This window comes from Piliocolobus tephrosceles, chromosome 9, assembly GCF_002776525.5.
Source record: "Piliocolobus tephrosceles isolate RC106 chromosome 9, ASM277652v3, whole genome shotgun sequence".
In the NCBI taxonomy this organism is placed as follows: Eukaryota; Metazoa; Chordata; class Mammalia; order Primates; family Cercopithecidae; genus Piliocolobus; species Piliocolobus tephrosceles.
In genome coordinates, this window is record NC_045442.1 from 36,465,954 (window position 1) to 36,489,858 (window position 23,905).

Genomic DNA, 23,905 nt, shown 5'->3' on the forward strand with positions numbered 1-23,905 from the left:
ATTTATAATCCTTTGGGTATATACCCAGTAGTGGGATGGCTGGGTCATATGGTACATCTAGTTCTAGAACCTTGAGGAATTGCCATACTGTTTTCCATAATGGTTGAACTAGTTTACAGTCCCACCAACAGTGTAAAAGTGTTCCTATTTCTCCACATCCTCTCCAACACCTGTTGTTTCCTGATTTTTTAATGATTGCCATTCTAACTGGTGTGAGATGGTATCTCATTGTGGTTTTGATTTGCATTTCTCTGATGGCGAGTGATGATGAGCATTTTTTCATGTGTCTGTTGGCTGTATGAATGTCTTCTTTTGAGAAATGTCTGTTCATATCCTTTCCCCACTTTTTGATGGGGTTGTTTTTTTCTTGTATATTTGTTTGAGTTCTTTGTAGATTCTGGAAATTAGCCCTTTGTCAGATGAGTAGATTGCAAAAATTTTCTCCCATTCTGTAGGTTGCCTGTTCACTCTCATGGTAATTTTTGTATTTTTTGTAGAGATGGGGTTTCACCATGTTGTCTAGGCTGGTCTCAAACTCCTGGGCTCAAGTGATCTACCCTCTTTGGCCTCCTAAAGTGCTGTGATTATAGGCATGATCTTCTGTGCCCGGCCAAATTTTGAATTTTAATGGCATTTGTATATGTTATTTACTCTGTCCTACAATAAGCTTAAATTAATTTCAAAATAATACAACTGTTACTACTGACAGTAAGCCTATATAAACTTGCTCATTGAAGTTCAAGATTTTCTTGCAATTCCTTTTTCCTTGAATATATCCTACTAAGGATATATAGTCAGAATACAGTTTTTTTTTTTTTTTTTTTTTTTTTTTTTTTTGAGACGGAATCTCGCTCAGTCACCCAGGCTGGAGTGCAGTGGCGCGATCTCTGCTCACTGCAAGCTCCGTCTCCCGGGTTCACGCCGTTTTCCTGCCTCAGCTTCCTGAGTAGCTGGGACTACAGCCGCGCGCCGCCCCGCCCGGCTAATTTTTTGTATTTTTAGTAGAGACGGGGTTTCACCGCGTTAGCCAGGATGGTCTCGATCTCCTGACCTCGTGATCTGCCTGCCTCGCCCTCCCAAAGTGCTGGGATTACAGGCGTGAGCCACCGCGCCCAGCCGAGAATACTGTTTTCAAAAGTTATATGAAATAATTTCTTTCTCTGTGCTCACATTGTCAGTTTGATATACAGATACATTCTTTTTTTTTTCCTGTTGGGTGTTTGGTTTTAGGGCTTGCCTTTTTTTTCCCTTTTGGATTTAATTTTATGTTATGAACCTGTAGTGTAAATATGGTTCAAAAGTCAAAACTGACCAGGTTCTGTGGCTTAGGCCTGTAATCCCAGCACTTTGGGAGGCCGAGGTGGGCGGATCACTTGAGGTCAGGAGTTTGAGACCAGCCTCGCCAACATGGTGAAACCCCATCTCTACAAAAGTACAAAAATTAGCTGGGCATGATAGTGGGTGCCTGTGATACCAGCTACTTGGGAGGCTGAGGCAGAAGAATCTGGAACCTGGGAGGCAGAGGTCTCAGTGAGCTGAGATCGTGCCATTGCACTCCAGCCTGGGCGAGAGATTGAGACTCCACCCAAAAAAAAACAAAAAAAAAAACAAAAAAAAAACAAAACCACATTAAAAGATGTACTTAGAGAAATCTCAATCCTTTCTAATTATTTTCATGTTTTCTGGGTTATCCTCTTAGTGTTTCTTTTTATAAAAACAAGTAAATGTATATTTGTGTGTATATTGCTATTTCCCATTTTTTTCTTACACAAATGTACATTTACTTACTTTTCTCACTCAACAGTAGATCCTAGAAATCCTTCCATATCAATTCATTAAGTGTTTCTTCCTTCCCTCTGTCCTGTCTTTTTCCCTCTCTCCTTTCCTTTCCTTTCTTTCTTTCCCTCTGTTCCTTCCTTTCTTTCCCTCCCTGCTTCCTCTCCCTTCCTTTCTTCATAGTACTGTCTTGTATGGATGTATGAAAGTTGATTCAATCAGTTCTCTGTTAAAGAACATTTGGGTTGTATCCAATTTTTTGATTAATCTTATACAAGTGTGTTTTGCATTTCTGGAGTTACATACTCAGGATATGTTACCAGAAGTGAGGTTTCTGGGTGAAAGGGTAAATGCAAATGTAATTTTATTAGATGCTACGTACCCAGTTTTCCTCTATGGTAGTTGTATTATTTTGTACATCTACTAAGACAGTATCAGGGTAGTTGTCACAGGATTCTACTCCATAGTAATTCTAAATGGTATTTCTTTCTTTCTTTTTTGAGACAGGGTCTTGCTCTGTTGCCCAGGCTGGAGTGCAGTGGTATGAATGTGGCTCACTGCAGCCTTGAACTTCTGGGCTCAAGTGATTCTCACCATTAGTCTCCTGAGTAACTGGGATCACAGGCATGCACCACCATGCCCGGGTAATTTTTTTGTAAATTTTTTTTTTTTTTTTTGAGGCAGAGTTTTGCTCTTGTTGCCCAGGTTGGAGTGCAATGGTGAGATCTTGGCTCACTGCAACCTCTTGTCTCCTGGGTTCAAGCAATTCTCCTGCCTCAGCCTCCTGAGTAGCTGCGATTACAGGCATACGCCACCACGCTCAGCTAATTTTGTATTTTTAGTAGAGACAGGGTTTCACCATGTTGGTCAGGCTGGTCTCAAACTCCTGACCTCAGGTGATCCACCCATCTCGGCCTCCCATAGTGCTGGGATTACAGGCATGAGCCACCGTGGTTGGCCATTTTTTAGTAATTTTTTGTAGAGACGGGGGCCTCCCTGTGTTGCCCAGGCTGGTCTTAAACTCCTGGGGTGAAGTGATCCTCCTGCTTCTGCCTCCCAAAGTGCAGAGATTACAGATGTTAAATGATATTTTCTACACTGTGATTTTAAAATGTGATCTGGAGACCACTTGTAATTTGTAAGGATTTGAGGGGGTGGTTTTTGTCAGATAGAAACATTCCTACAAATGTCTATATTTTTTTCTTTGGCTTATTTGAATATATACATGCCATGTTTAATTTTTAAAGTGGCAACAACTACATTGGTGTCTTCTCACAGTTTTTCCATCAGATTTGTTGAGGTATCTATTTGGTGGCAAGATAAAGGAAGCTATAGAGGGGCTATGAATTTTGAGGATCTTTGGCATTTCTAAAGTAATCTGCTGGTCACATGATTTTGAGAACCACTGTCCTTGTGGCCTGAGAGAATGTTATATCCTAGTAATGACTGGGTTTTGATTTTCTTTTGATGTCCTGCCCAGGCTCCTGCTTACATTCGGGAATGTGCCAGATTGCACTATTTGGGATCCAGAACTCAGGGATCAAAGGTAAGAATAGGAATCTGCTCTTAATCCAAACAAGGAGAACGTTAAGATTGGTGGAGTTTTAAAACAAAGTGTGAAGTCAAAGTAAAAGCTTGGAAAATAAGTTTTTAGTATTATAGCTCAAAATTACTTAGTCATTTTGCCATAATGGAGAAGACTAAGAAGTAAGTTATGTATTAGAATACAAATGCTCCACATGTGAGGTGTGGTAGCTCAGGCCTGTAATCCCAGTGACTCTGGAGGCTGAGATAGGAGAATTCAAGTCTACAGTGAGCTGATTGTGCCACTGCACTCCAACCTGGGTAACACAGTGAGACCCTGTCTCTTGAAAAAAAGAGTCCCCCCCCCCACACTATTTTTATTTGCTTTCAGAGACTCTCCACTGATAGATGGTGTCCTCTGCGTAAGAGTGATGACACAGACCCTGTGTTTCAAGGTTTTTCATAAAGTCCTTCTGATATAAATAATCTGTGAATAGCAAATGTGTTAAATATTTTATAGGAATGAAAGGACAATTTTATCAATTTTATGTAATTCCTATTTTAGGTTCATTGGTATGGTAAAACTCTATCAAATGGCTAAAAGACTTGAGACTACATGAGCTTAGATAGATAGGGAAATGTATAATGCTTATTCACAAGATTAGATATGATAATTTTTTTTTTTTTTTGAGACAGGGTTTCACTCTGTCGGGTAAGCTGGAGTACAGTGGCACGATCTTGGCTCCCTGGTCCTCTCACGTCAACCTCCTGAGTAGCTGGGACTATAGGCATGCACCACCATGCCACTCATTTTTGTATTTTTGGTAGAGACAGGATTTCACCATGTTGCCCAGGTCTCAAACTCCTGGGCTCAAGTGGTCCAGCTGCCTCAGCCTCCCAAAGTGCTGGGATTACAGGTGTGATCCACCGCATCCAACCTAGATATGATTATTGAGTTTTAAAAGTAAGACGTTATGGCTGGGTGTGGTGACTCATGCCTGTAATCCTAGCACTTTCAGAGGCTGAGGCAGGCGGATCACTTGAGATCAGGAGTTTGAGACCAGCTTGGGTAACATGGCCAAACCCTGTCTCTACCAAAAATGCAAAAAATTAGCCAGGTGTGGTGGCACGCACCTGTAGTCTCAGCTACTTGGGAGGCTGAGGTGGGCGGATCACTTGAGCCCAGGAGGCGGAGGTTGCAGTAAGCCAAGATGGTGACACTGTACTCTAGTCTGGGTGACAGAGTGAGACCCGATCTCAAAAAAATAAAAAAAGTGACACTTGACCTTTATGTGCCTGCTTGGGTCTCTTCCAAGCATACTTTCCTTTCTTTCATGTTCTAAGCCTTTTAAAATAAACTTGCACTCCTGCTTTGAAAAAAAAGAAGTCAGAAGTTAAAAACTTTACAAGCACTTTTTGAGTACTTAAATTTTTCAAGTTCTATTCATCCTGTCGTGGTTAGAAACTTAAGTTGTCCACTTGTGCTATTTTTTCTGCTCCTATTTGTTTCTCCCTCTTATTCAGCAAATATTCAGTGTTACCAGGAAAATCATTTGTATTTGGTTTCAACTAGTTTAAATGGAGTGCGGTTTTTTGTTAGAGAGCTGTTTTTGTTCCTCTAGCACTGCTGTCTAGTTGTCATATTAAGTTGCCATGTGTGGGAATGAGTATTAGCCAAGAGTCAGAGCCCTTGGGCTCCCAGGTGAGTCTGTCACTTTAGTAACCAGATGACTTTAAACTTACAGTTTAACCTCAGTTTTTTTCCTCTGTCAGATGGGAATCATGATACTTTCCATGCTTACCTTGTTGAATTGCTGAATAAATTAATGAAATTAAAAGATGCTTTAAAAACTGGACTCTTATACAAATATAACTCTTGGTGACAGTATTCTAAATGCACTTAGGTTCTCTGGGCAGGTCATGGGAGTGGGCTATTAATATAACCATATTAGGCCGGGCACGGTGGCTCAAGCCTGTAATCCCAGCACTTTGGGAGGCCGAGACGGGCGGATCACGAGGTCAGGAGATCGAGACCATCCTGGCTAACATGGTGAAACCCCGTCTCTACTAAAAAAAAATACAAAATAGCCGGGCGAGGTGGCGGGCGCCTGTAGTCCCAGCTATTCGGGAGGCTGAGGCAGGAGAATGGCGTAAACCCGGCAGGCAGAGCTTGCAGTGAGCTGAGATCCGGCCACTGCACTCCAGCCCGGGCGACAGAGCGAGACTCCGTCTCAAAAAAAAAAAACCAAATATAACCATATTAATAGGTTCCTTGTTATCTGATAATAGTGTTAAGATTTTTCTTGTTCCTGAATATAGGAGTATACCATGTCACCACTCTCCCTTTTTTTGTTCCAGATTTTTGTAAGAACCCCAAAACAAACTTGGCAGGATATATTAATTTACTCTTCTTTTAAATTTTCCTTAGGATGACCTTGACCTGATAGCTTCATGTCATACTAAGTCCTTTCAGCTGGCAAAGTCTCAGAAACGTAACCGGGTAGATTCCTGCCCTCACCAGGAGGAGACCCAGCAGCATACGGAAGAGGCACTGAGAGAGCTGTTTCAACATGTTCACAATATGCCAGAGTCAGCAAAGAAGAAACAACTTATTAGACAGGTGCCTAAAGGCAGGGAAGTCGCGATGGGGCTTTAGGAGTGTAATCGTGGTTGTAGAATCAGTAGGTCATATTGTTAAGAATCTCATTTAATTTTTGGCTCAGCCAAGAAAGCAGGCTTGTCTATGGAATCTCCACGGCGATCTCCGTGCCACTGCTCCGCTAGAGAAAGGAGTGGAGGCTCTTGATTTCTACAGTTAAGCAGGAGGATCCAAGTGTGGTTAGAGTGTCTCTCATTTTGGTCATGTCCCAAGTTTGCTGAGAGAGGACCAGCAGTTACGCTATATTGTTCCAAAGTTTAAACCCTCCAGATTTTCTTAGCAAATAACTTTTCTGAGTTTCAGTTTTCTTGTTTGTAAAATGGTAATAGTAACATCATTGTTTCATAGTTCTAAAAATTAGAGATAATCTGTGTAGAGTGGCTGGCATAGCAAAGTCTAAGTGGTAACTTTTTACTAACAGAGTCGTTTGCAGTTAGAGAACACAATAAATCAGGGCCCTAGTGTGATACTAGAAAGTAGGAATTCCGGTGGCTAAGTTTGTTTATGCTGGAGCTATGGGAACAAATTTACTATTTTGGGACTCAAAGTGTGGTTTAAGTAAGTCCTGTGACTTTGGATAGTTTCTTTCTCAGGAGATTAATTTTGTCTCAATCCCTCTTGAATTTTACCTGAACAGGCATGGTCAGCCTCTTGACTTTTATTCAACTGGGACTTTCTTGGAGGAAGAGTCTCTTTTTACTTATTTTATACCTACTCCCAGCATAAGGCCAGGTATAAACAAGTACTCAGATAATGGTGAACTGAGCTGTTCTTAAGAATTGACAAAGTCATTTGAGAAAAGTTTCTGCCATCTCTTTGAAGTTAGGTTGAGATCTAGCAAATTGTGTTAGAATTTTACAGGGTGTTGGCTGAGTATTGCTGCAGATTCAAACCAGTCTAGTGATTTAATTCTTGATAGAAACTAAGTAGTTTCATGTAGGACAGGTATAATGACTTCTTTCAACAAGAATGCTGATACCACTGGGCACAGTGGCTCACACCTGTAATCCCAGCACTTTGGGAGGCCGAGACGGGTGGATCACCTGAGGTCGAGAGTTCGAGACCAGCCTGACCAACATGGAGAAACTCCATCTCTACTAAAAATACAAAATTAGGGCCGGGCGCGGTGGCTCACGCCTGTAATCCCAGCACTTTGGGAGGCCGAGGCGGGCAGATCACCGGAGGTTGGGAGTTCAAGACCAGCCTAACATGGAGAAACCTGGTCTCTACTAAAAATACAAAAAAAATCAACCAGGTGTGGTGGCGCATGCCCGTAATCCCAGCTACTCGGAAGGCTGAGGCAGGAGAATTGCTTGAATCCAGGAGGTAGAGGTTGTGGTGAGCTGAGATCATGCCATTGCACTCCAGCCTGGGCAACAAGAGCGAAACTCCGTCTCAAAAAACAAAACAAAACAAAAACAAAATTAGCCAGGTGTGGTAGCTGATGCCTATAATCCCAGCTACTCTGGAGGCTGAGGCAGGAGAATTGCTTGAGCCCGGGAGGTGGAGGTTGCGGTGAGCCGAGATCATGGCATTGCACTCCAGCCTGGGCAACAAGAGCGAAACCCTGTCTCAAATAAAAAAAAAAAAAAGAACACTGATACTTTTTATTTTTTTTATTTTACTTTTTTGAGACGGAGTCTCGCTTTGTTGCCCAGGCTGGAGTGCAGTGGCCAGATCTCCGCTCACTGCAAGCTCTGCCTCCCGGGTTCACGCCATTCTCCTGCCTCAGCCTCCCGAGTAGCTGGGACTACAGGCGCCCGCCACCTCGCCCAGCTAGTTTTTTGTATTTTTTAGTAGAGACGGGGTTTCACCGTGTTAGCCAGGATGGTCTCGATCTCCTGACCTCGTGATCCGCCCGTCTCGGCCTCCCAAAGTGCTGGGATTACAGGCGTGAGCCACCGCGCCCGGCCAGAACACTGATACTTAAGAAAGAAAAAAATTTTGCACTTTTTAGAAAAACAAAATTATAGAGAAGGATAAGAAGAAAGCAAATCACTCTTCCTGCCAGCGTTTATGTTGTGGGCATTTCTTTTGTCTTTTGGTCTTTTTCTTCTGGATATCTTTGTACATAGTTATCATCATACCATATACTTTAAAATTTTTTCCTGTTTTCACTAAACATGACAGTCTAAGCATTTGTTATGCATGCAGACAGACTCCTTCCATACATTTTATTTTATTTTTAGTTTTAGTTTTAGTTTTTTGAGACAGAGTCTCGCTCTGTTGCCCAGGCTAGAGTGCAGTGGTGCGATCTCGGCTCACTGCCACCTCTGCCTCCCGGGTTCAAGCAATTCTTCTGCGTCAGCCTCCTGAGTAGCTAGGACTACATGCGTGCACCACCACGCCCGACTAATTTTCGCATTTTTAGTAGAGATGGAGTTTCACCATGTTGGCCAGGCTGGTCTTGAACTCCTGACCTCAAGTGATCCACCCGTCTCGGCCTCCCAAAGTGCTGGGATTACAGGTGTGAGCCACCGTACCTAGCCATCTTTCCATACATTTTAAATACTTCTGTATCTTTCTTTTTTTTTTTGAGACGGAGTCTTGCTGTGTTGCCCAGGCTGGAGTGTAGATGTAAGGGCTCAAATATGATCTTAAGTAAATATGATCTTAAGTAAAAGATCATATTTGAGTGCAGTGGCTCGATCTTGACTCACTGCAACCTCCGCCTCCTGGATTCCTGCTTCAGCCTCTCGAGTAGCTGGGATTACAGGCATGTGCCACCATGCCCAGCTAATGTTTTTGTATTTTTAGTAGTAATGGAGTTTCAGCACGTTGGTCAGGCTGTTCTCGAACTCCTGAACTCAAATGATCTGCCCGCCTCACCTCCCAAAGTGCTGGGATTACAGATGCGAGCCACCGCACCCAGCCTGCTGTATCTTTTTGAAGAAACTATAATTTTATTGTGTTCTAATTTTTTCTCTATGATTATAAAAATTATACATGCTCACTATAGAAACATTGAAACTCAGAAATGTGTAAAGAGAACATAAAAATCACCTATACACATCCAGAGGTAAACACTGATAACATTTTAGAGTATTTCCTCCTAGTGTTTCTCTCCATGAATATGTGTTTCACATTATTTTCTTTTACTTAAGATCATATTTGAGCCCTTACATCTGGGCCAAAAGAAAAAATCATAATATGTATTGTTTTATATTCTGCCCTTTTCATTTAATTTTATATTACAAACATTTCTCATATTATTAAAAGGCTATGAACAGTTTCAATTTTTATGTAATATTCTTTTTTTTTTTTTTTGAGACAGAGTTCCCCTCTGTCACCTAGGCTGGAGTGCAGTGGCGTGATCTCACCTCACTGCAGCCTGCACCTCCTGGGCTCAAACAATTCTCCTGCCTCAGCCTCCCGAGTAGCTGAGATTACAGTGGAGCACCACCATGCCTGGCTAATTTTTGTATTTTTGGTAGAGACGGGATTATACCATGTTGGCCAGGCTGGTCTCTAACTCCTGGCCTCAGGTGATCTGCCTGCCTTGGGTTCCCAAAGTGCTGGAATTATAGGCATGGGTCACCATGCCCAACCTTAAATGTTTATATAATATTCTATTCTATATAACCAAATTTATACATAATTTGCCTACTACAGGACATATTTGGGAATTATATTTTTAGTTTATAAATTTTGTTCATAAGTATTTTCATTGTAAATTATTTGCTAGAAGTGGCATGATCAACAAGTATATATTATGTTTTTGGCTGCTATATGTCCCTTTTAATAGATAAGTCCCTCTTTTTCTCCCTTTCTTCTTGTTTTTCCCCTGAAAACATTGCCAGTTTGTTTGAATGTGCTTTAAAATAAAAACTGGGTAAGTACCCTTTACCCAATTCCCCGTAATATTAACATTATAAAAACTAAGAAATTAACATTAGTACAGGGCCAGGCAGGGTAGCTCATGCCTGTAATCACAGCACTTTGGGAGGCTGAGGCAGGCAGATCACCTGAGGTCAGGAGTTCAAGACCAGCCTGACCAACATGGAGAAACCCTGTCTCTACTAAAAATACAAAATTAGCCAGGTGTGATGGCACAGGCCTGTAATCCCAGCTACTCGGGAGGCTGAGGCAGAGGAGAATCGCTGGAACCAGGGAGGCAGAGGTTGCTGTGAGCCGAGATCACACCATTGCACTCCAGCCTGGACAACGAGTGAAACGCCGTGTCCAAAAAAAAAAAAAAAAAAAAAATTAGTACATTATTTATTAACATTACAGATTTTACTTTTTTTTCCACCCTAATATCCTTTTTTTTTCCCTCCAGGATCCAATCCAGGGTGCCACACTACATTTAGACACACACAGACACACACAGACACACACACACACACACACACACACTCTCTCTCTCTCTCTCTCACTCCCTTTTTTTTTTTTTTTTTTTCTATTTTTTTTTGAGACGGAGTCTTGCTCTGTTACCAGGCTGGAGTGCAGTGGCGCGATCTCCGATCTCGGCTCACTGCAGTCTCTACCTCCTGGGTTCAAGCGATTCCCCCGCCTCAGCCTCCAGGATAGCTGGGACTACAGGTGTGCGCCACCACACCTGGCTAATTTTTTTTTTGTATTTTAGTAGACATGGGATTTTACCATGTTGGCCAGGATGGTCTTAATCTCCTGACCTCATGATCCCCCCACCTTGGCCTCCCAAAGTGTTGGGATTACAGTCGTGAGACACCGTGCCTGGCCCACTCCCTTTTTCTTTATAGTCGTGTGTCACTTGATGATTGGGATGTGTTCTAGGAAATGTGTTTTTAGGTGATTTCATTGTTGTGTGAACATCACAGAGTGTACTTACATAAACCTAGATGGCGTAGCTTACTACACACCTAGGCTGTATGGTGTAGCCTGTTGCTTCTGGGCTACAAACATGTACAGGACGTTACTGTATTGAGTACTGTAGGCATTTGTAACAATAGTATTTGTGTATCTAAACATAGGAAAGTTACGGTAAAAATACAGTATAAAAGATAAAAAATAGTATACCTGTATTGGGCAGTTACCATGAATGGAGCTTGCAGGACTGGAAGTTGTTCTAGGTGTGTCAGTGAGTGAGTGGTGAGTGAATGTGAAGACCTAGAACATTGCTGTACACGACTGTAGGCTTTATAGTCACTGTACACTTAGGCTAGACTAAACTAAACATAACATTTTTTTCTTTAATAATTAATTACCTTAGCTTACTGTAACTTTTTTGCTTTACACACTTAAAACTTTTTTAACTTTCTGACTCTTGTAATAACACTTAGCTAAAAACGTAAAAATACTATGCATCTGTACAAAATATTTTCTTTATATCTTTATAAGCTTTTTTCTATTTTAAAAACTTTTAATTTTTTTTTGTAAATTTTAAAACTTTTTAATTAAAAATTAAGACACAACCTGGGCGTGGTGACTCACTCCTGTAATCCCAGCACTTTGGGAGGCCAAAGTGGGAGGATTGCTTTAGGCCAGGAGTTCGAGACCACCCTGGGCAGCATTGACCTTGTATCCACAAAATATAAAACAAAATGAACTGGGCTCATGAGTGTGTGCCTGTAGTCCTGCTACTCAGGAGGCCTCAGCCTCAGCAGGAAGAATCACTTGAGCCCAGGAGTTTGAGGCTGCAGTGAGCTGTGATCCCTCCCACTGCACTCCAGCCTGGGCAACAGAGCGAGACCCTGTCTCTAAAAAATAAAAAAAACCCAAAACTGAAGACACAAATATACACATTAACCTAGGCCTACACAGGATCATTAATATCACCGTCTTCTGCCTCTACATCTTATTCCACTAGAAGGTCTTCAGAGGCAGTGACACTCATGGAGCGGTCATCTCCTATGATAACAATGCCTTTTTCTAGAATACCTCCCGAAAGACCTGCCTGAGGCTGTTTTATAGTTAACTTAAAAAAAAAATAAGTAGGAGTGCACTCTAAAATAATGGTAAAAAGTATAAATAATGATAAAAGTATAGTATAGTAAATACATAAACCAGTAACATTTATTATCATTTCTTGTTTTGGAGATGGAGTCTCGCTCTGTCACCCAGGCTGGAGTGCAGGGGCGTGAACTTGGCTCACTGCAACCTCTGCCTCCCAGGTTCAAGCGATTCTCCTGCCTCAGCCTCCCGAGTAGCTGGGATTACAGGCGCCTGCCACCACGCCTGGCTAATTTTTGTATTTTTAGTAGAGATGACGTTTCACCCTGTTTGCCAGGCTGGTCTTGAACTTCTGGTCTGAAGTGACCCACCTGTCTCGGCCTCCTAAAGTGTTGGGATTACAGGTGTGAGCTGCCATGTCTAGCCCATTTATTATCATTATCAAGAATTACATACTATATATAATGGTATGCACTAGACTTTTATACAGCTAGCCGTACAATAGGTTTGTTTATTCCGGCATCACTGCAGTCGTTTGAGTAACACATTGTGCTGTGATGTTAGGACGGCAGTGATGTCATTAGGTGATAGGAATTTTTCACCTCCATTATAATCTGATGGGACTACTGTCATATGTGTGGTCTGTGATTGACCAAAATGTCATTATGTGGTACATTATTGTATTTGAAACTTATTTGTGGAAGAAACTATATTGTTTTCCATAGACTGAGTTTTTTTTTTTTTTTTCTTTTGAGACAAGGTCTAGCTATGTTGCCTAGGCTGGAATGATGTGATCTCAGCTCACTGCAACCTCTGCCTCCTGGGTTCAAGCCGTCCTCCCACTTCAGCCTCCTGAGTAGCCAGGACTACAGGCGTGTGCCACCATGCCTGGCTAATTTTTGTATTTTTTGTAGAGACAGAGTTTCGCCATGTTGCCTAGGCTGGTCATGAACTCTTGAGCTCAAGTGATCTGCTGGCTTTGGCCTCCCAAAGTGCTGAGATTACAAGCATGAGCCACTGTGCTTGGCCTATAGTCTGGATTTTAATGATTGCATTCCTGTGATGTTACTCAACGTGTTTCATAGTCCTCTGTTCATGCTATAAACTGGTAGTTAGATCTACTTCTAGAGGTTTGATCTGATTCTAATTCAGTTTTTCAGGCTAAGAACCCTTTATGTGTGGTGTATACTTTTTTTTTTTTTTCTGAGTCTGTTGCCTAGGCTGGAGTGCAGTGGGACAATCATGGCTCACTGCAACCTCAACCTCCCTGGGTTCAGGTGATCATGATCCTCCCACTGCAGCCTCCTGAGTAGCTGAGACTGCAGATGTACGCCACCATGCCTGGCTAATTTTTGTATTTTTGGTGGCGTGTACTTTTTAATATCCATTTTAAAAAGGCTCTGGATACACCTTGCTAAATACCCCCCCCTCGGAACATTTTGCCAGGTAACACTCCCCCGAGTTGGATATGAGAGAATTTACCTTACTGTACCCTTGCCAACATCAGGAACGATGCATTTTTACTTGTCCCAATTTATTCAGGAGGGATACTTACTAGCTAAGCTCTTTAGATGTGGCTAATTTTTCTGCTTGCCGAGGTAATTAACTTTGAGAACCTCTTGGTAGTTTTATGTAAAAGTAATTTTTAACCTCCAGAACTGGAACTGATAAAATTTCCAAATTTTTACAATTCCGAAATTTTAAAAGTATAGTTAGAAAAGCCAGAAGAGGCTGGGTGTGGTGGCCCACGCCCATAATCCTAGCACTTTGGGAGGCCGAGGTGGGCGGATCACTTGAGGTCAGGAGTTCGAGATCAGCCTGGCCAACATAATGAAACCCAATCTCTACTAAAAATAGAAAAAATTAGCTGAGTGTGGTGGTGCACGCCTGTAATCCCAGCTATTCATGAGGCTGAGGCATGAGAATTGCTTGAACCTGGGAGGCGGAGGTTACAGTGAGCCGCAATTGTGCCACTGCACTCCAGCCTGGGCAATTGTGTGAGACTCTTGTCTCCAACAACAACAACCAGAAAAGGCAGAAGAGTAGAAGAGTTAAATGCTATATTATTATTACTTTTTAAGTGGGAAATGAATGGCTAATCAAAGCACTGAATAAGATTATTCAATGCATTGGGTCTTCTCGTTTTCCATTTTAGGTACCTCCAGAGAGCTGATGTTGATAGCATTGACAAGTCTGCATTCTGATGTATTTCCTCTGACGATATTGTTGGCCGGCAGTCATGATAGATGTCCATTTAAAGAGTTTTAGTAACTTAAAAAATTTCTGTATGCAATTTATGTTAAATTAGGGACTGTTTTAGATTGTGCCAATAACTCTGTGGTTCCAAGATGCTTTGTTGCAAAAAAGTCTTGGTTAGCAGCTGAGGATCGTGGGTAAATTTCATAAACTCTCCAAGTCTCAGTTTTTTTGTCTGTAAAATAGGGACAGTAATTCGACATTCAAGGAATGTGGCGTGCAGAGCCCCTCAGAGCAATTGAATCCAATTCTTTTGGCATCATCATTTCTGACTTTGTGATTTGCTTGTTGACCTCCTAATCCATCTATGCACAGACTCAGTTTTTCCTGGACTTTTATTTACACTTAGCTATTAGTTGTCACAGAATGCTGTGTCTTGATGGGAAAATATTTATAAAATGTTCTCTATGTTTTCTTTTAGTTTAATAAGCAGTCATTAACCCAGACACCAGGGCGAGAACCTTCTACTTCCCAGGTACAAAAGAGGGCTCGTTCACGCTCCTTCAGTGGGCTTATTAAGGTAGGTATGCTGGGCTGTCATTTTCAGCATTGATTTTTAGGAAATGTAACAATGTGATTTTTCTTATGCATAAAAAGTTTTCTTCTGTTTTTGGGGACCCTATAAAGGGCTAATTTATAAGGGGGTAAAGACAAAATGTTGAAAAGCTTTTATATTGCAAAGCGCTTTGCTGTGTTTCACATCAGAGAAGGGGCTCTGTGAAGTGAGGAGTACTAGAAGTAAGGGTCCTTCCTTTTCTTCTGGGGCTGAGGACAGAGTCTGCATTCCTGAGCAGTGTAAGCGGCCTCTTTTGTTTTCTGACCTGCTTCAAGTTACACAATTTTTTATGCAATTTGGTAAACCCGTGGAGAAGTGAGGAAGTTGTGATAGACTAGGGAAACTGTTAGAAAACTGAATTTTCTGATAGACTAGTGAGTTTTGATACCCCAGATTTTTGTGAGCTTCATATTTTTAGCAGTTGTACTTTCTTCCATGTATCAAATTCAGTAAAAATCTTGTTTTTAAAACAAATACAAAATATGCTTCCATGTTATTGCTGCTGTCACGGTGTTTGCAGATTAAATTTACAAGTCTTCAGACTATCGGAACTTGTAGTGAAGGAATATTGCCTTCAGGTGGCAGTAGATAACTTGATCATGGGGTTCAAATTTCCATGCATGAACTAAGGCAAGGTTTTGGTTGAGTTGGAGAGAGATTTGTACCATACACTGCTTTTCTTTTCTACTTTTGTTTTTTTTGTTTTTTGGAAGAGATTGCTGCCCCCAAAGCACTGAGTATCCTTTTTTTTATTTTTTTAATTTTTTTTATTTTTAGTTCTGGATACATGTGCAGGATTGCAAGTTTGTTATATAGGTAAATGTGTGCCATGGTGGTTTACTGCACCTGTCGACCCATCACCTAGGTATGAAGCCCAGCATGCATTAGCAGCTATTTTTATTTTTAAAAATTTTTTTGAGACAGAGTCTCACTGTTGTTGCCCAGGCTGGAGTGCAATGACACGGTCTTGGCTCACTGCAACCTCCCCCTCTTGGGTTCAAGTGATTCTCCTGCCTCAGCTTCCCAAGTAGCTGGGATTACAGGTGCCTGCCACCATACCCGGCTAATTTTTGTCTTTTTAATAGAGAGGGGGTTTCACCATGTTGGCCAGGCTGGTCTGGAACTCCTGACCTCAGGTGATTTGCCCACTTCAGCCTCCCAAATTGCTGGGATTACAGGCATAAGCCATTGCGTCTGGCCAGCTATTTTTCTTAATACTCTCTCTCCCCCAACCCCACCCCGCAACAGGCCCCAGTGTGTGTTGTTCCCCTCCCTGTGTCCATATGTTCTCATTGTTTAGGTCCACTTTTTTTTTTTTTTTTTTTAGGTGGAGCCTCTCTCTGTCACCCAGGCTGGAGTGCAGTGGCTTGATCTCAGCTCACTGCAGCCTCCGCCTCCTGGTTTCAAGCCATTTTCCTGCCTCAGCCTCCCAAGTAGCCGGGACTACAGGCGTACACCACCATGACTGGCTCATTTTTGTATTTTTAGTAGAGATGGGGTTTCATCATGTTGGCCAGGCTGGTCTCAAACTCCTGACCTCAAGTGATCCACCCATCTCGGCCTTCCAAAGTGCTGGGATTATAGGCATGAGCCACCGCACCCAGCCAACTCCTACTCATAAGTGAGAACATGTGGTGTTTGGTTTTCTATCCCTGTGTTAGTTTGCTGAGGATAATGACTTCATTTTATTTTGATTTTTTGGTGTTTTGCCCTGCTTTTCTTTTAAAAATTGTTATTAAGATCTGTAATTCCAGCCACATAAGGAGCTCTTTGCTTAAAATGTAAAATTTTTGCCCTAAAAATAAGTAACTTGTAATATTTATTTTCTTATTTTTGAGACAGGGTCTTGCTCTGTTGCCCAGGCTGAAGTACAAGTGGCACTATCATGGCTTATTGCAGCCTTGATCTCCTGGGCACTCAGCTATCCTCCTTCTTTAGCCTCCCAAGTAGCTGGGACCACAAGTGCATGCCATCAGGCCTGGCTGATTTTTAAATGTTGTAGAGATGGGGTCTTGCTGTGTTGATGGTCTTTTTTTTTTTTTTTGAGACAGAGTCTCTCTCTGTGTCTCAGGCTGGCGTGCAGTGGTGTGACCTCAGCTCACTGCAACCTCCACCTCTGGGGTTCAAGCGATTCTTTCACCTCAGCCTCCCAAGTAGCTGGGATTATAGGCGCCCACTACCATGCCTGGCTAATTTTTTGTATTTTTAGTAGAGATGGGGTTTCACCATGTTGGCCAGCCTGGTCTTGAACTCCTGCCTCAGGTAATCTGCCCGCTTCGGCCTCCCAAAGTGCTGGGATTATAGGCATGAGTCACCATGCACAGCCTGTGTTGCTGATCTTGAATTTCTGGGCTCAAGCGATCCTCCTGCTTTGGCCCCCTAAAGTGCTGAGATTATAGATGTGAGCCACTGTGTCTATAATTTTTTTTTTTTTAAGGTACAGCTGTTAGCATTTACAGATTCATCTTACTGTAATTTTGGTCCTAGTTATAATTTATAGATATCTAGAATTCACTCTCAATCCTGACCTGGGGCCAGTAGCTTCTAGGACATTAGCCTTAGTTGACATCAAAATTTCCTTTGCCATCTACAGAGTAAAAAGGCAACCCCTGGATTGGGAGAAAATATTTGCAAATCATATATATGTTTAGGGGTTAAGATCCATAATAATCTAAAGAACTCCTGTAACTCAACACAGCAAAAACAACCTCATTAAAAAGTGGGCAAAGGCCGGGTGGATCATGAGGTCAGGAGATTAAGACCATTCTGGCTAACACGGTGAAACTCCATCTCTACTAAAAATACAAAAAATTAGCCGGGCATGTTGGCACGTGCCTATAGTCCCAGCTGCTCTGGAGGCTGAGGCAGGAGAATCGTTTAAACCCAGGAGGCGGAGGTTACAGTAAGCCAAGATTGCGCCACTGCACTCCTGCCTGGGTGACAGAGCAAGACTTCGTCTCCCAAAAAAAAAAAAAAAACAAAAAAAAGGAATTAAATAGACATTTCTACAGAGAAGATGTACAAATGGCCAAGAAGCACATGAAAAGATGTTCAACGTTACTAATCATTAGGGAAATGTAAATCAAAACCACAAGTAGATACCACTTCACACCCACTAGGATGGCTATTATAAAAAAATATATAGCAAAATAACAAATGTCGATGAGGTTGTGGAGAAATTGGGATCCCTGTGCACTGTTGATAGGCATGTAAAATGGAGCAGCTACTGTGGAAAACAGTAATGCAGTTCCTAAAAAATTTAAAGAGAATGACCTTATCATCCAGCAATGCTACTCCTGGTATATACCCAAAAGAATTGAAAGCAGGGTCTTGAGGCAATATTTGTACACCCTTCTTCATAGCAGCATTATTCACAATAGTCAAAAGGGAGAAGCAACCCAGATGTCTATTGACTGATGAATGGATAACAGAACTTAGATATACAGATAATGGAACATTATTTGTCCTTAAAAAGGAAGGAAATTCTGACATATTCTACAATATGCATGAATCTTGAAGACATTATGCTAAGAGAAATAATCCAGTCATAAAAGGAAAAATACTGTATGATTCCACTGAGGTACCTATGAGTCAGGTTCGTAGAGACAGAAAGTAGAGAAGGTGGTTGGTTGTCAGGGGAGCTAAGAGTATGAGGAGAATGGGGGGGGGATATTTAATGGGTACAGTATTTCTGTTTGGGAGGATGAGAAAGTTCTGAAGATGGATGATGGTGATGATTGCACAACACTATGAAGATACTTAATACCACTGAACTGTATACTTAAACATGGTTAAAATAGGGGCTGGGCGCGGTGGCTCACACCTGTAGTCCCAGCACTTTGGGAGGCCGAGACGGGTGTATCACAACGTCATGAGATCGAGACCATCTGGCTAACACGGTGAAACCCCATCTCTACTAAAAATACAAAAAATTAGCCGGGCATGGTGGCAGGCGCCTGTAGTCCTAGCTACTCGGGAGGCTGAGACAGGAGAGTGTCGTGAACCTGGGAGTCAGAGCTTGCAGTGAGCCAAGATCGTGCCACTGCACTCCAGCGTGGGTGACAGAGGGAGACTCAGTCTCAAAAAAAAAAAGGTTAAAATAGTACATTTTATGTTGTGTTTCTTTTATCCCGTTAAAAAAAAAATCTCTTAGCTAGAATCCTAAAAGTGCATTTACCTGCTTATTCAGGGCTAGTAAAATGAACATCCTCAGTTTATTCTCGTTTTTTTCTTCTCATTTGGAAGAATCTATCATTCCCTCTTACTTCCCTGTAATAGAGATGATTGATAATCAGAAAAGTTATAGTCAGATAAATGTTTCTCTATGTGTTAGTCTTTTTTTTTTCTCTATGTGTTAGTCTTTTTCTCTATGTGTGTTTTTTTTTATTTTTTGTGAGACAGAGTCTCACTGTGTTGCACAGGCTGGAGTGCAGTAGCATGATTTCAGCTCACTGCAACTTCCACTTCCCGGGTTCAAGTGATTCTCATGCCTCGGCCTCCCGAGTAGCTGGGATTACAGGCATGCACCACTATGCCCAATTAATTTTTGTATTTTTAGTAGAGACAGTATTTCACCATGTTGGCCAGGCTGGTCTTGAACTCCTGGTCTCAAGTGATTCACCCGCCTCAGCCTCCCAAAGTGCTGAGATTACAGGCGTGAGCCACCGCTCCTGGCCTAAAATATTATTTTTAATTTGTGTTTTCCCTCAGCCTTATCAAGGTATAATTGACCATCTAGCCTCTCTCGATCCCTTTTTTGGCTAGAGTTTTTTCCTCTAGAACTCCTCTCATGTAATTTATTTATTAAATCAGAATGTTCTGAATATTGCTGCTGATATTTATAATGTAGGGTTTAATGTTCTAGTTTTGGTATGTTCTTTTTTTGGAATTCAAATTTATTCTCTAAGGGAAAAAAAGAAAGATTTCTCCAAAGATGGTAGAATTGTCACTGTTGGCGGTTACATAAACTACATCATTTCTAAGCTGTTCCGAGATGAAAGAGCTTTTAGTCTTGCTCTGAATGTCAGTATAGTCACGTGACCCCCTTAAGAAGGCCTCTACCTTCTTGTCGCTATATTAGGAAGTCTTATAGAATGTCTCCAAATGTTCCAGTCCTGTGTGAGTAAATGACAGGGAGGAAGAAGTGCCTTAGAGAAGAGCCAGCCTAAGTATCCCTTAGTGGTGAGTAGGGGGGAGGGACTTTTTAAATAGTTGCCAGAGACAGCACATCTTTGGCGAAAAAATATATATGATGAGTAACTGGTGTTTCTATATTGTGAGTTAACTGGTCTCAGAAGCACCCTGTAATTGACCTATATTAGCTTGTTTAAATCCACTATAAAGTTGCTTCTAACCTTTCAGCCCTTTTAAATGTGGAGGAAAAGTGATCACTTAAACAAAAGTAATGATTTGGGGTTTTTTTGGTAACATGCTTTGGCCTGTCTTGTGTAAGATGGCCTGAGAGGGTCCATACAGAGTTATCAGAATGCTGAGATTTTTTTAACCCAAGGACATTACAGTTTGGAAGGCTAGTATACAGTTTTGAAACCTATACTAGCCTTCACCACTATTGATACAGTAGGTGTTTATAAATCAAATGTTTTCTGTTCTTAAATCAGCGGAAGGTCCTGGGAAATCAGATGATGTCAGAAAAGAAAAAGAGGAACCCCACTCCAGAATCTGTGGCCATTGGTGAATTGAAGGGAGCCAGCAAAGAAAATAGGAACTCAGTAAGACACTGTTCTTTGGACTGTCTGTCTTGGTGTTTATATTTGTAGAAAAGAGGAAAATTGATATACTGTCATCTGTTTTACTGTGTTTCTTTGGGCCATTCAAATGGCTTTTTCTCAGTCCTTTCATTTATGCTACCTTCTTTCTGTTGGTTTTCATTGATTCATTCAACAAACAAACACATTTTGAGTTCAAGAAGGATATCACTAGTCACAAGCAGATGAGTAATACCGTACAATAGCTCCTTAAACAAGTGCTGGAGGAAGCATTTAGTTCTTACTGGGAGATTCCACAGGTGACAGGTGACATTTGAACTCTACATTACCTGTGGGGTGGTGCTTCAAGATATCCTAGGCATGCCTACTTCATTAAGCCAGCAGTAAATCGGTTAAGATTAATGAGATATAAATACATCAGTCTCAGAAAAACTCTTCACATTGAAATTAAACAAATAATTCATTTAGTAAAGTCTGTCTACAGGAATGCCATTAGAACATTGAAACCACTGTACAATTTTCTTATTACAGTTATTTTCTGGCTCTCCAGCTGTCACGATGACACCAACAAGATTGAAGTGGCCTGAAGGGAAGAAAGAGGGGAAAAAAGGTACTAATTGTACTTACTCTCTGTTCTTACTAAATGTAATTCCTTTCTGCATGTAGTCAGTAGCATTTGTTTGAATTCCCAGGATAGTACATTTGTAGTCAGAAGTGACATAAAAATTGCAAGACCAGGTCCTTGCCCTTGAGTTTATTCCCCAGATGGTTATTGAACCATCTACTCAGCATTGTCTTGGGTGCTAAGGGGTAGAGCTGTGAACACAGACCTACATGATCCCTGTGTTCTTGTACAGACAGGACACATGGGGAAAATACCTTAAGAATACTTGCGAAGCAAATTAAAAACAAGTATAAATGGATTTGTGGAACCAAGTTCAACAGTGCCGGGAGCGTGCTTATGGAATAGTTAGGCTCCTTTTCTGTGTAGGCTATCCTTAATTAGTGAAGCTTTCCAGATCAACAGCTCGTGCCTAAGAATCCTGGTCATCATATCGTACAGCATATTTTGGGGGCTATTTAGGACAAAGAGGACTGTTTAATGCTGGGACTGCTGATTGTCCCAGGCTCTTCTGGTAAAAGGCTGCTGTGCCTTCCTCTGAAGGAGCCAAGTAGGTCAGTGGAAAGGCCGTGAGATTTGTGGTTAGTCCTGATGGGAGTTATCATTCCTCTGACCCAGGAAAACCACTCATTCTCTCTGAATTCAAGTTTTCTTCTCTGAAAATGAGGATAAAAGTTACATCTACTTCATAGATTTGTTAATTTATTATGAGGCTCAATTGAAATAATGTTTTGGCAGCACATTGTCATTGTTAAAGCATGAACAAGTGGTTATAGTTGTTACTATAGAAAACGGGCTGAAACCTGGTCTTGTTATATAAGGCTCATGTGGCAGCTGAAGTGAGTCTGGTTTGACATGATCGTTTTATCGCTGGGACATGAGCATAATTACTATTTGAGACATCAGCAATAGAAAGAGAACAAAAGCCTAATCCTTTTGGATAAATTCTTTTCTGGAAAATTAGATTTCAGTATATTCTTCTTACTTATCCTTGAATGAATGATCTAAACTCTCTTTTCTTTCCTCCTTGCTTCTGTCTTCTATGCTGAACTGTCTAATTGAGACAAGATGGGTGTTTGAGTTTTTTGTGTCTAAATATTTCTGTATGTCCATGAATCAAAACCAAGCATAAGTTATTTTTGAAGGCTACATTGTTTTGTATCAGTTACACCTTTTGTTGCTTTCATTTTTGAAAGACATCTGGAAATAATATCTTTCTGTATTGACAGCTCTACCTTGGAAAGAAAGAAAGACATTTTTTAAAAACCAGTTTAATATTTCACCAGTAAGCTTTAGGGCAGGGATTCTTCACCTTGTCATCTGTGGACTTCCTAAATGGTCTAATAAAGTTCTCGGTATTGTTGATGGAATCTTTTATGTAGGTACGTATGTGTGTTTTTCTGGGGGAGAGAATATATAGTTCTAATGAGATCCTCAAAAATGTTAGTAGTTCAGAGAAGTCGAGATAACGAATGGCCCTCAATTGGATCAGGCAGTGGCACTTTCACTTCACTGTCTCCTGGTCACTTCCTCTCTCTGGAAATGCCTTCCTAGTGTTATGATGCTTTATTATTCTCGTTCTCCTTCTTCCTCTTTAATTCTTTTCCTTATCTGCAGTGGCTTACTGTTGTTTGCCTATTCCACTACATCTTTATTTTTTTCAACGCTCTATCATAAGTTCTCTGCTCTTTTCTGCTCTTGCTTCTCCTGCCTCTTTGCAGCTTGGTCTCCTTCCACTGCTCAGCTCTGCTCTCTGTATGATAACTACTTCCAGCCTGGCAACTCCAGGTCTGAACTCTCTTCAGACATTGGCAGTCTCCAAGCCCACAGATCCAGGTGCCTGCCATATATTTCTTTTACACAACAATGAATACACAACCTCAGAGTTTTTGATAGTGATGTTTATAATAAAAGTAAAATATTCTTTGAAGAAGATAATGACATTTTATTACTATGATCAACAACATAATCCAAAAAGACTTTTATTTAGTACAGGATTTCTCAACCTTGGCGCACTACTGACATGTTGGTTCAGATAATGCTCTGTGGCGGGAGCTGCCATATGCATTGTATGATGAGCAGCCTTCCTGGCCTCTACTCCGTAGATGCTGGGAGCATCCTTCCCCCTGTTGTGATAAGTAAAAGTGCTTCTAGACATTGCCAAATGTCCCATGGGGGTGAGAAGGCAAAGTCACCTCCACATGAGAACCACTGATTTAGCACCTACTTATTAATGGCCATTAGTTTCAGTAGTCAAAATCTTACCATTCTTCAAAGTCTAGCCTAAATCTCACCTCCTCTTTGAAACTTTCTCTGGCTAATGCAGCTAGATATAATACTTTTTCCTTTGAACTTATTAATGCTACAAAAATATTGACACTTAGTATGATTTACTGTATTTACTTCACATGTGCTATCTTATCTCTGTAACTAGTTTCTCTTCTAGAAGACAAATGTCAAACTTAGTGTATTTGTGGCCTTCTGTCTCCTGTTCTTCTCTTCCTCTGAAAAATGACAGTGCCTTGTGCTGAGTCGACTTTTAGTAAACATTCACTGTTGAGAGGGGTAGTGGTGGTAGGAGCATGAGTTCTCCATTCAGCTGGGCTTGGGTTCCATTTTCAGTTTTGTTGCTTAATAGCTATATATTAGTCCTCGGGCAAGTGAACTGTGTAGGCTGCGGATTCTTCCTCTGTAAAATGGTAGGAGTACTACCTCATATACTGGTTATTGTGAGGATAAATAATGTATGTAAATAACTTCGAGCAGCACAAAATATGCACTTATTCTTAGCTGTTATAGCCATTAAGATGATTTAATGAACGAGATTATGTCAGGCAGATGTTTATTTGGTAGAGTCACAAATTCTTTTTCTTTTTTTTTTTTTTTTTTGAGACGGAGTCTTGCTCTGTTGCCCG

The 23,905-nt window shown here is 41.2% G+C and overlaps 1 protein-coding gene across 9 annotated transcripts in view; it reads left to right on the forward strand.

The window, feature by feature from the left end:
- The window catches only part of ARHGAP19 (Rho GTPase activating protein 19), an 84,599-nt gene that overhangs the window by 56,346 nt on the left and 4,348 nt on the right, over positions 1-23,905 (forward strand). For 5 of the 9 annotated variants that reach the window (XM_023206303.2, XM_023206305.2, XM_023206307.2 and 2 more), the window contains 6 exons: positions 3,257-3,322; positions 5,729-5,920; positions 14,508-14,606; positions 20,261-20,371; positions 20,900-20,978; positions 22,220-23,840. In XM_023206303.2, the coding sequence (XP_023062071.2) occupies positions 3,257-3,322; positions 5,729-5,920; positions 14,508-14,606; positions 20,261-20,371; positions 20,900-20,978; positions 22,220-22,410 (738 nt within the window). In that variant the 3' untranslated portion in view covers positions 22,411-23,840. Of the gene's footprint in view, positions 1-3,256; positions 3,323-5,728; positions 5,921-14,507; positions 14,607-20,260; positions 20,372-20,899; positions 20,979-22,219; positions 23,841-23,905 lie in introns of those variants that run through there. The other 4 variants (XM_023206311.2, XM_023206306.3, XM_023206304.2 and 1 more) reach the window with 3 other exon arrangements.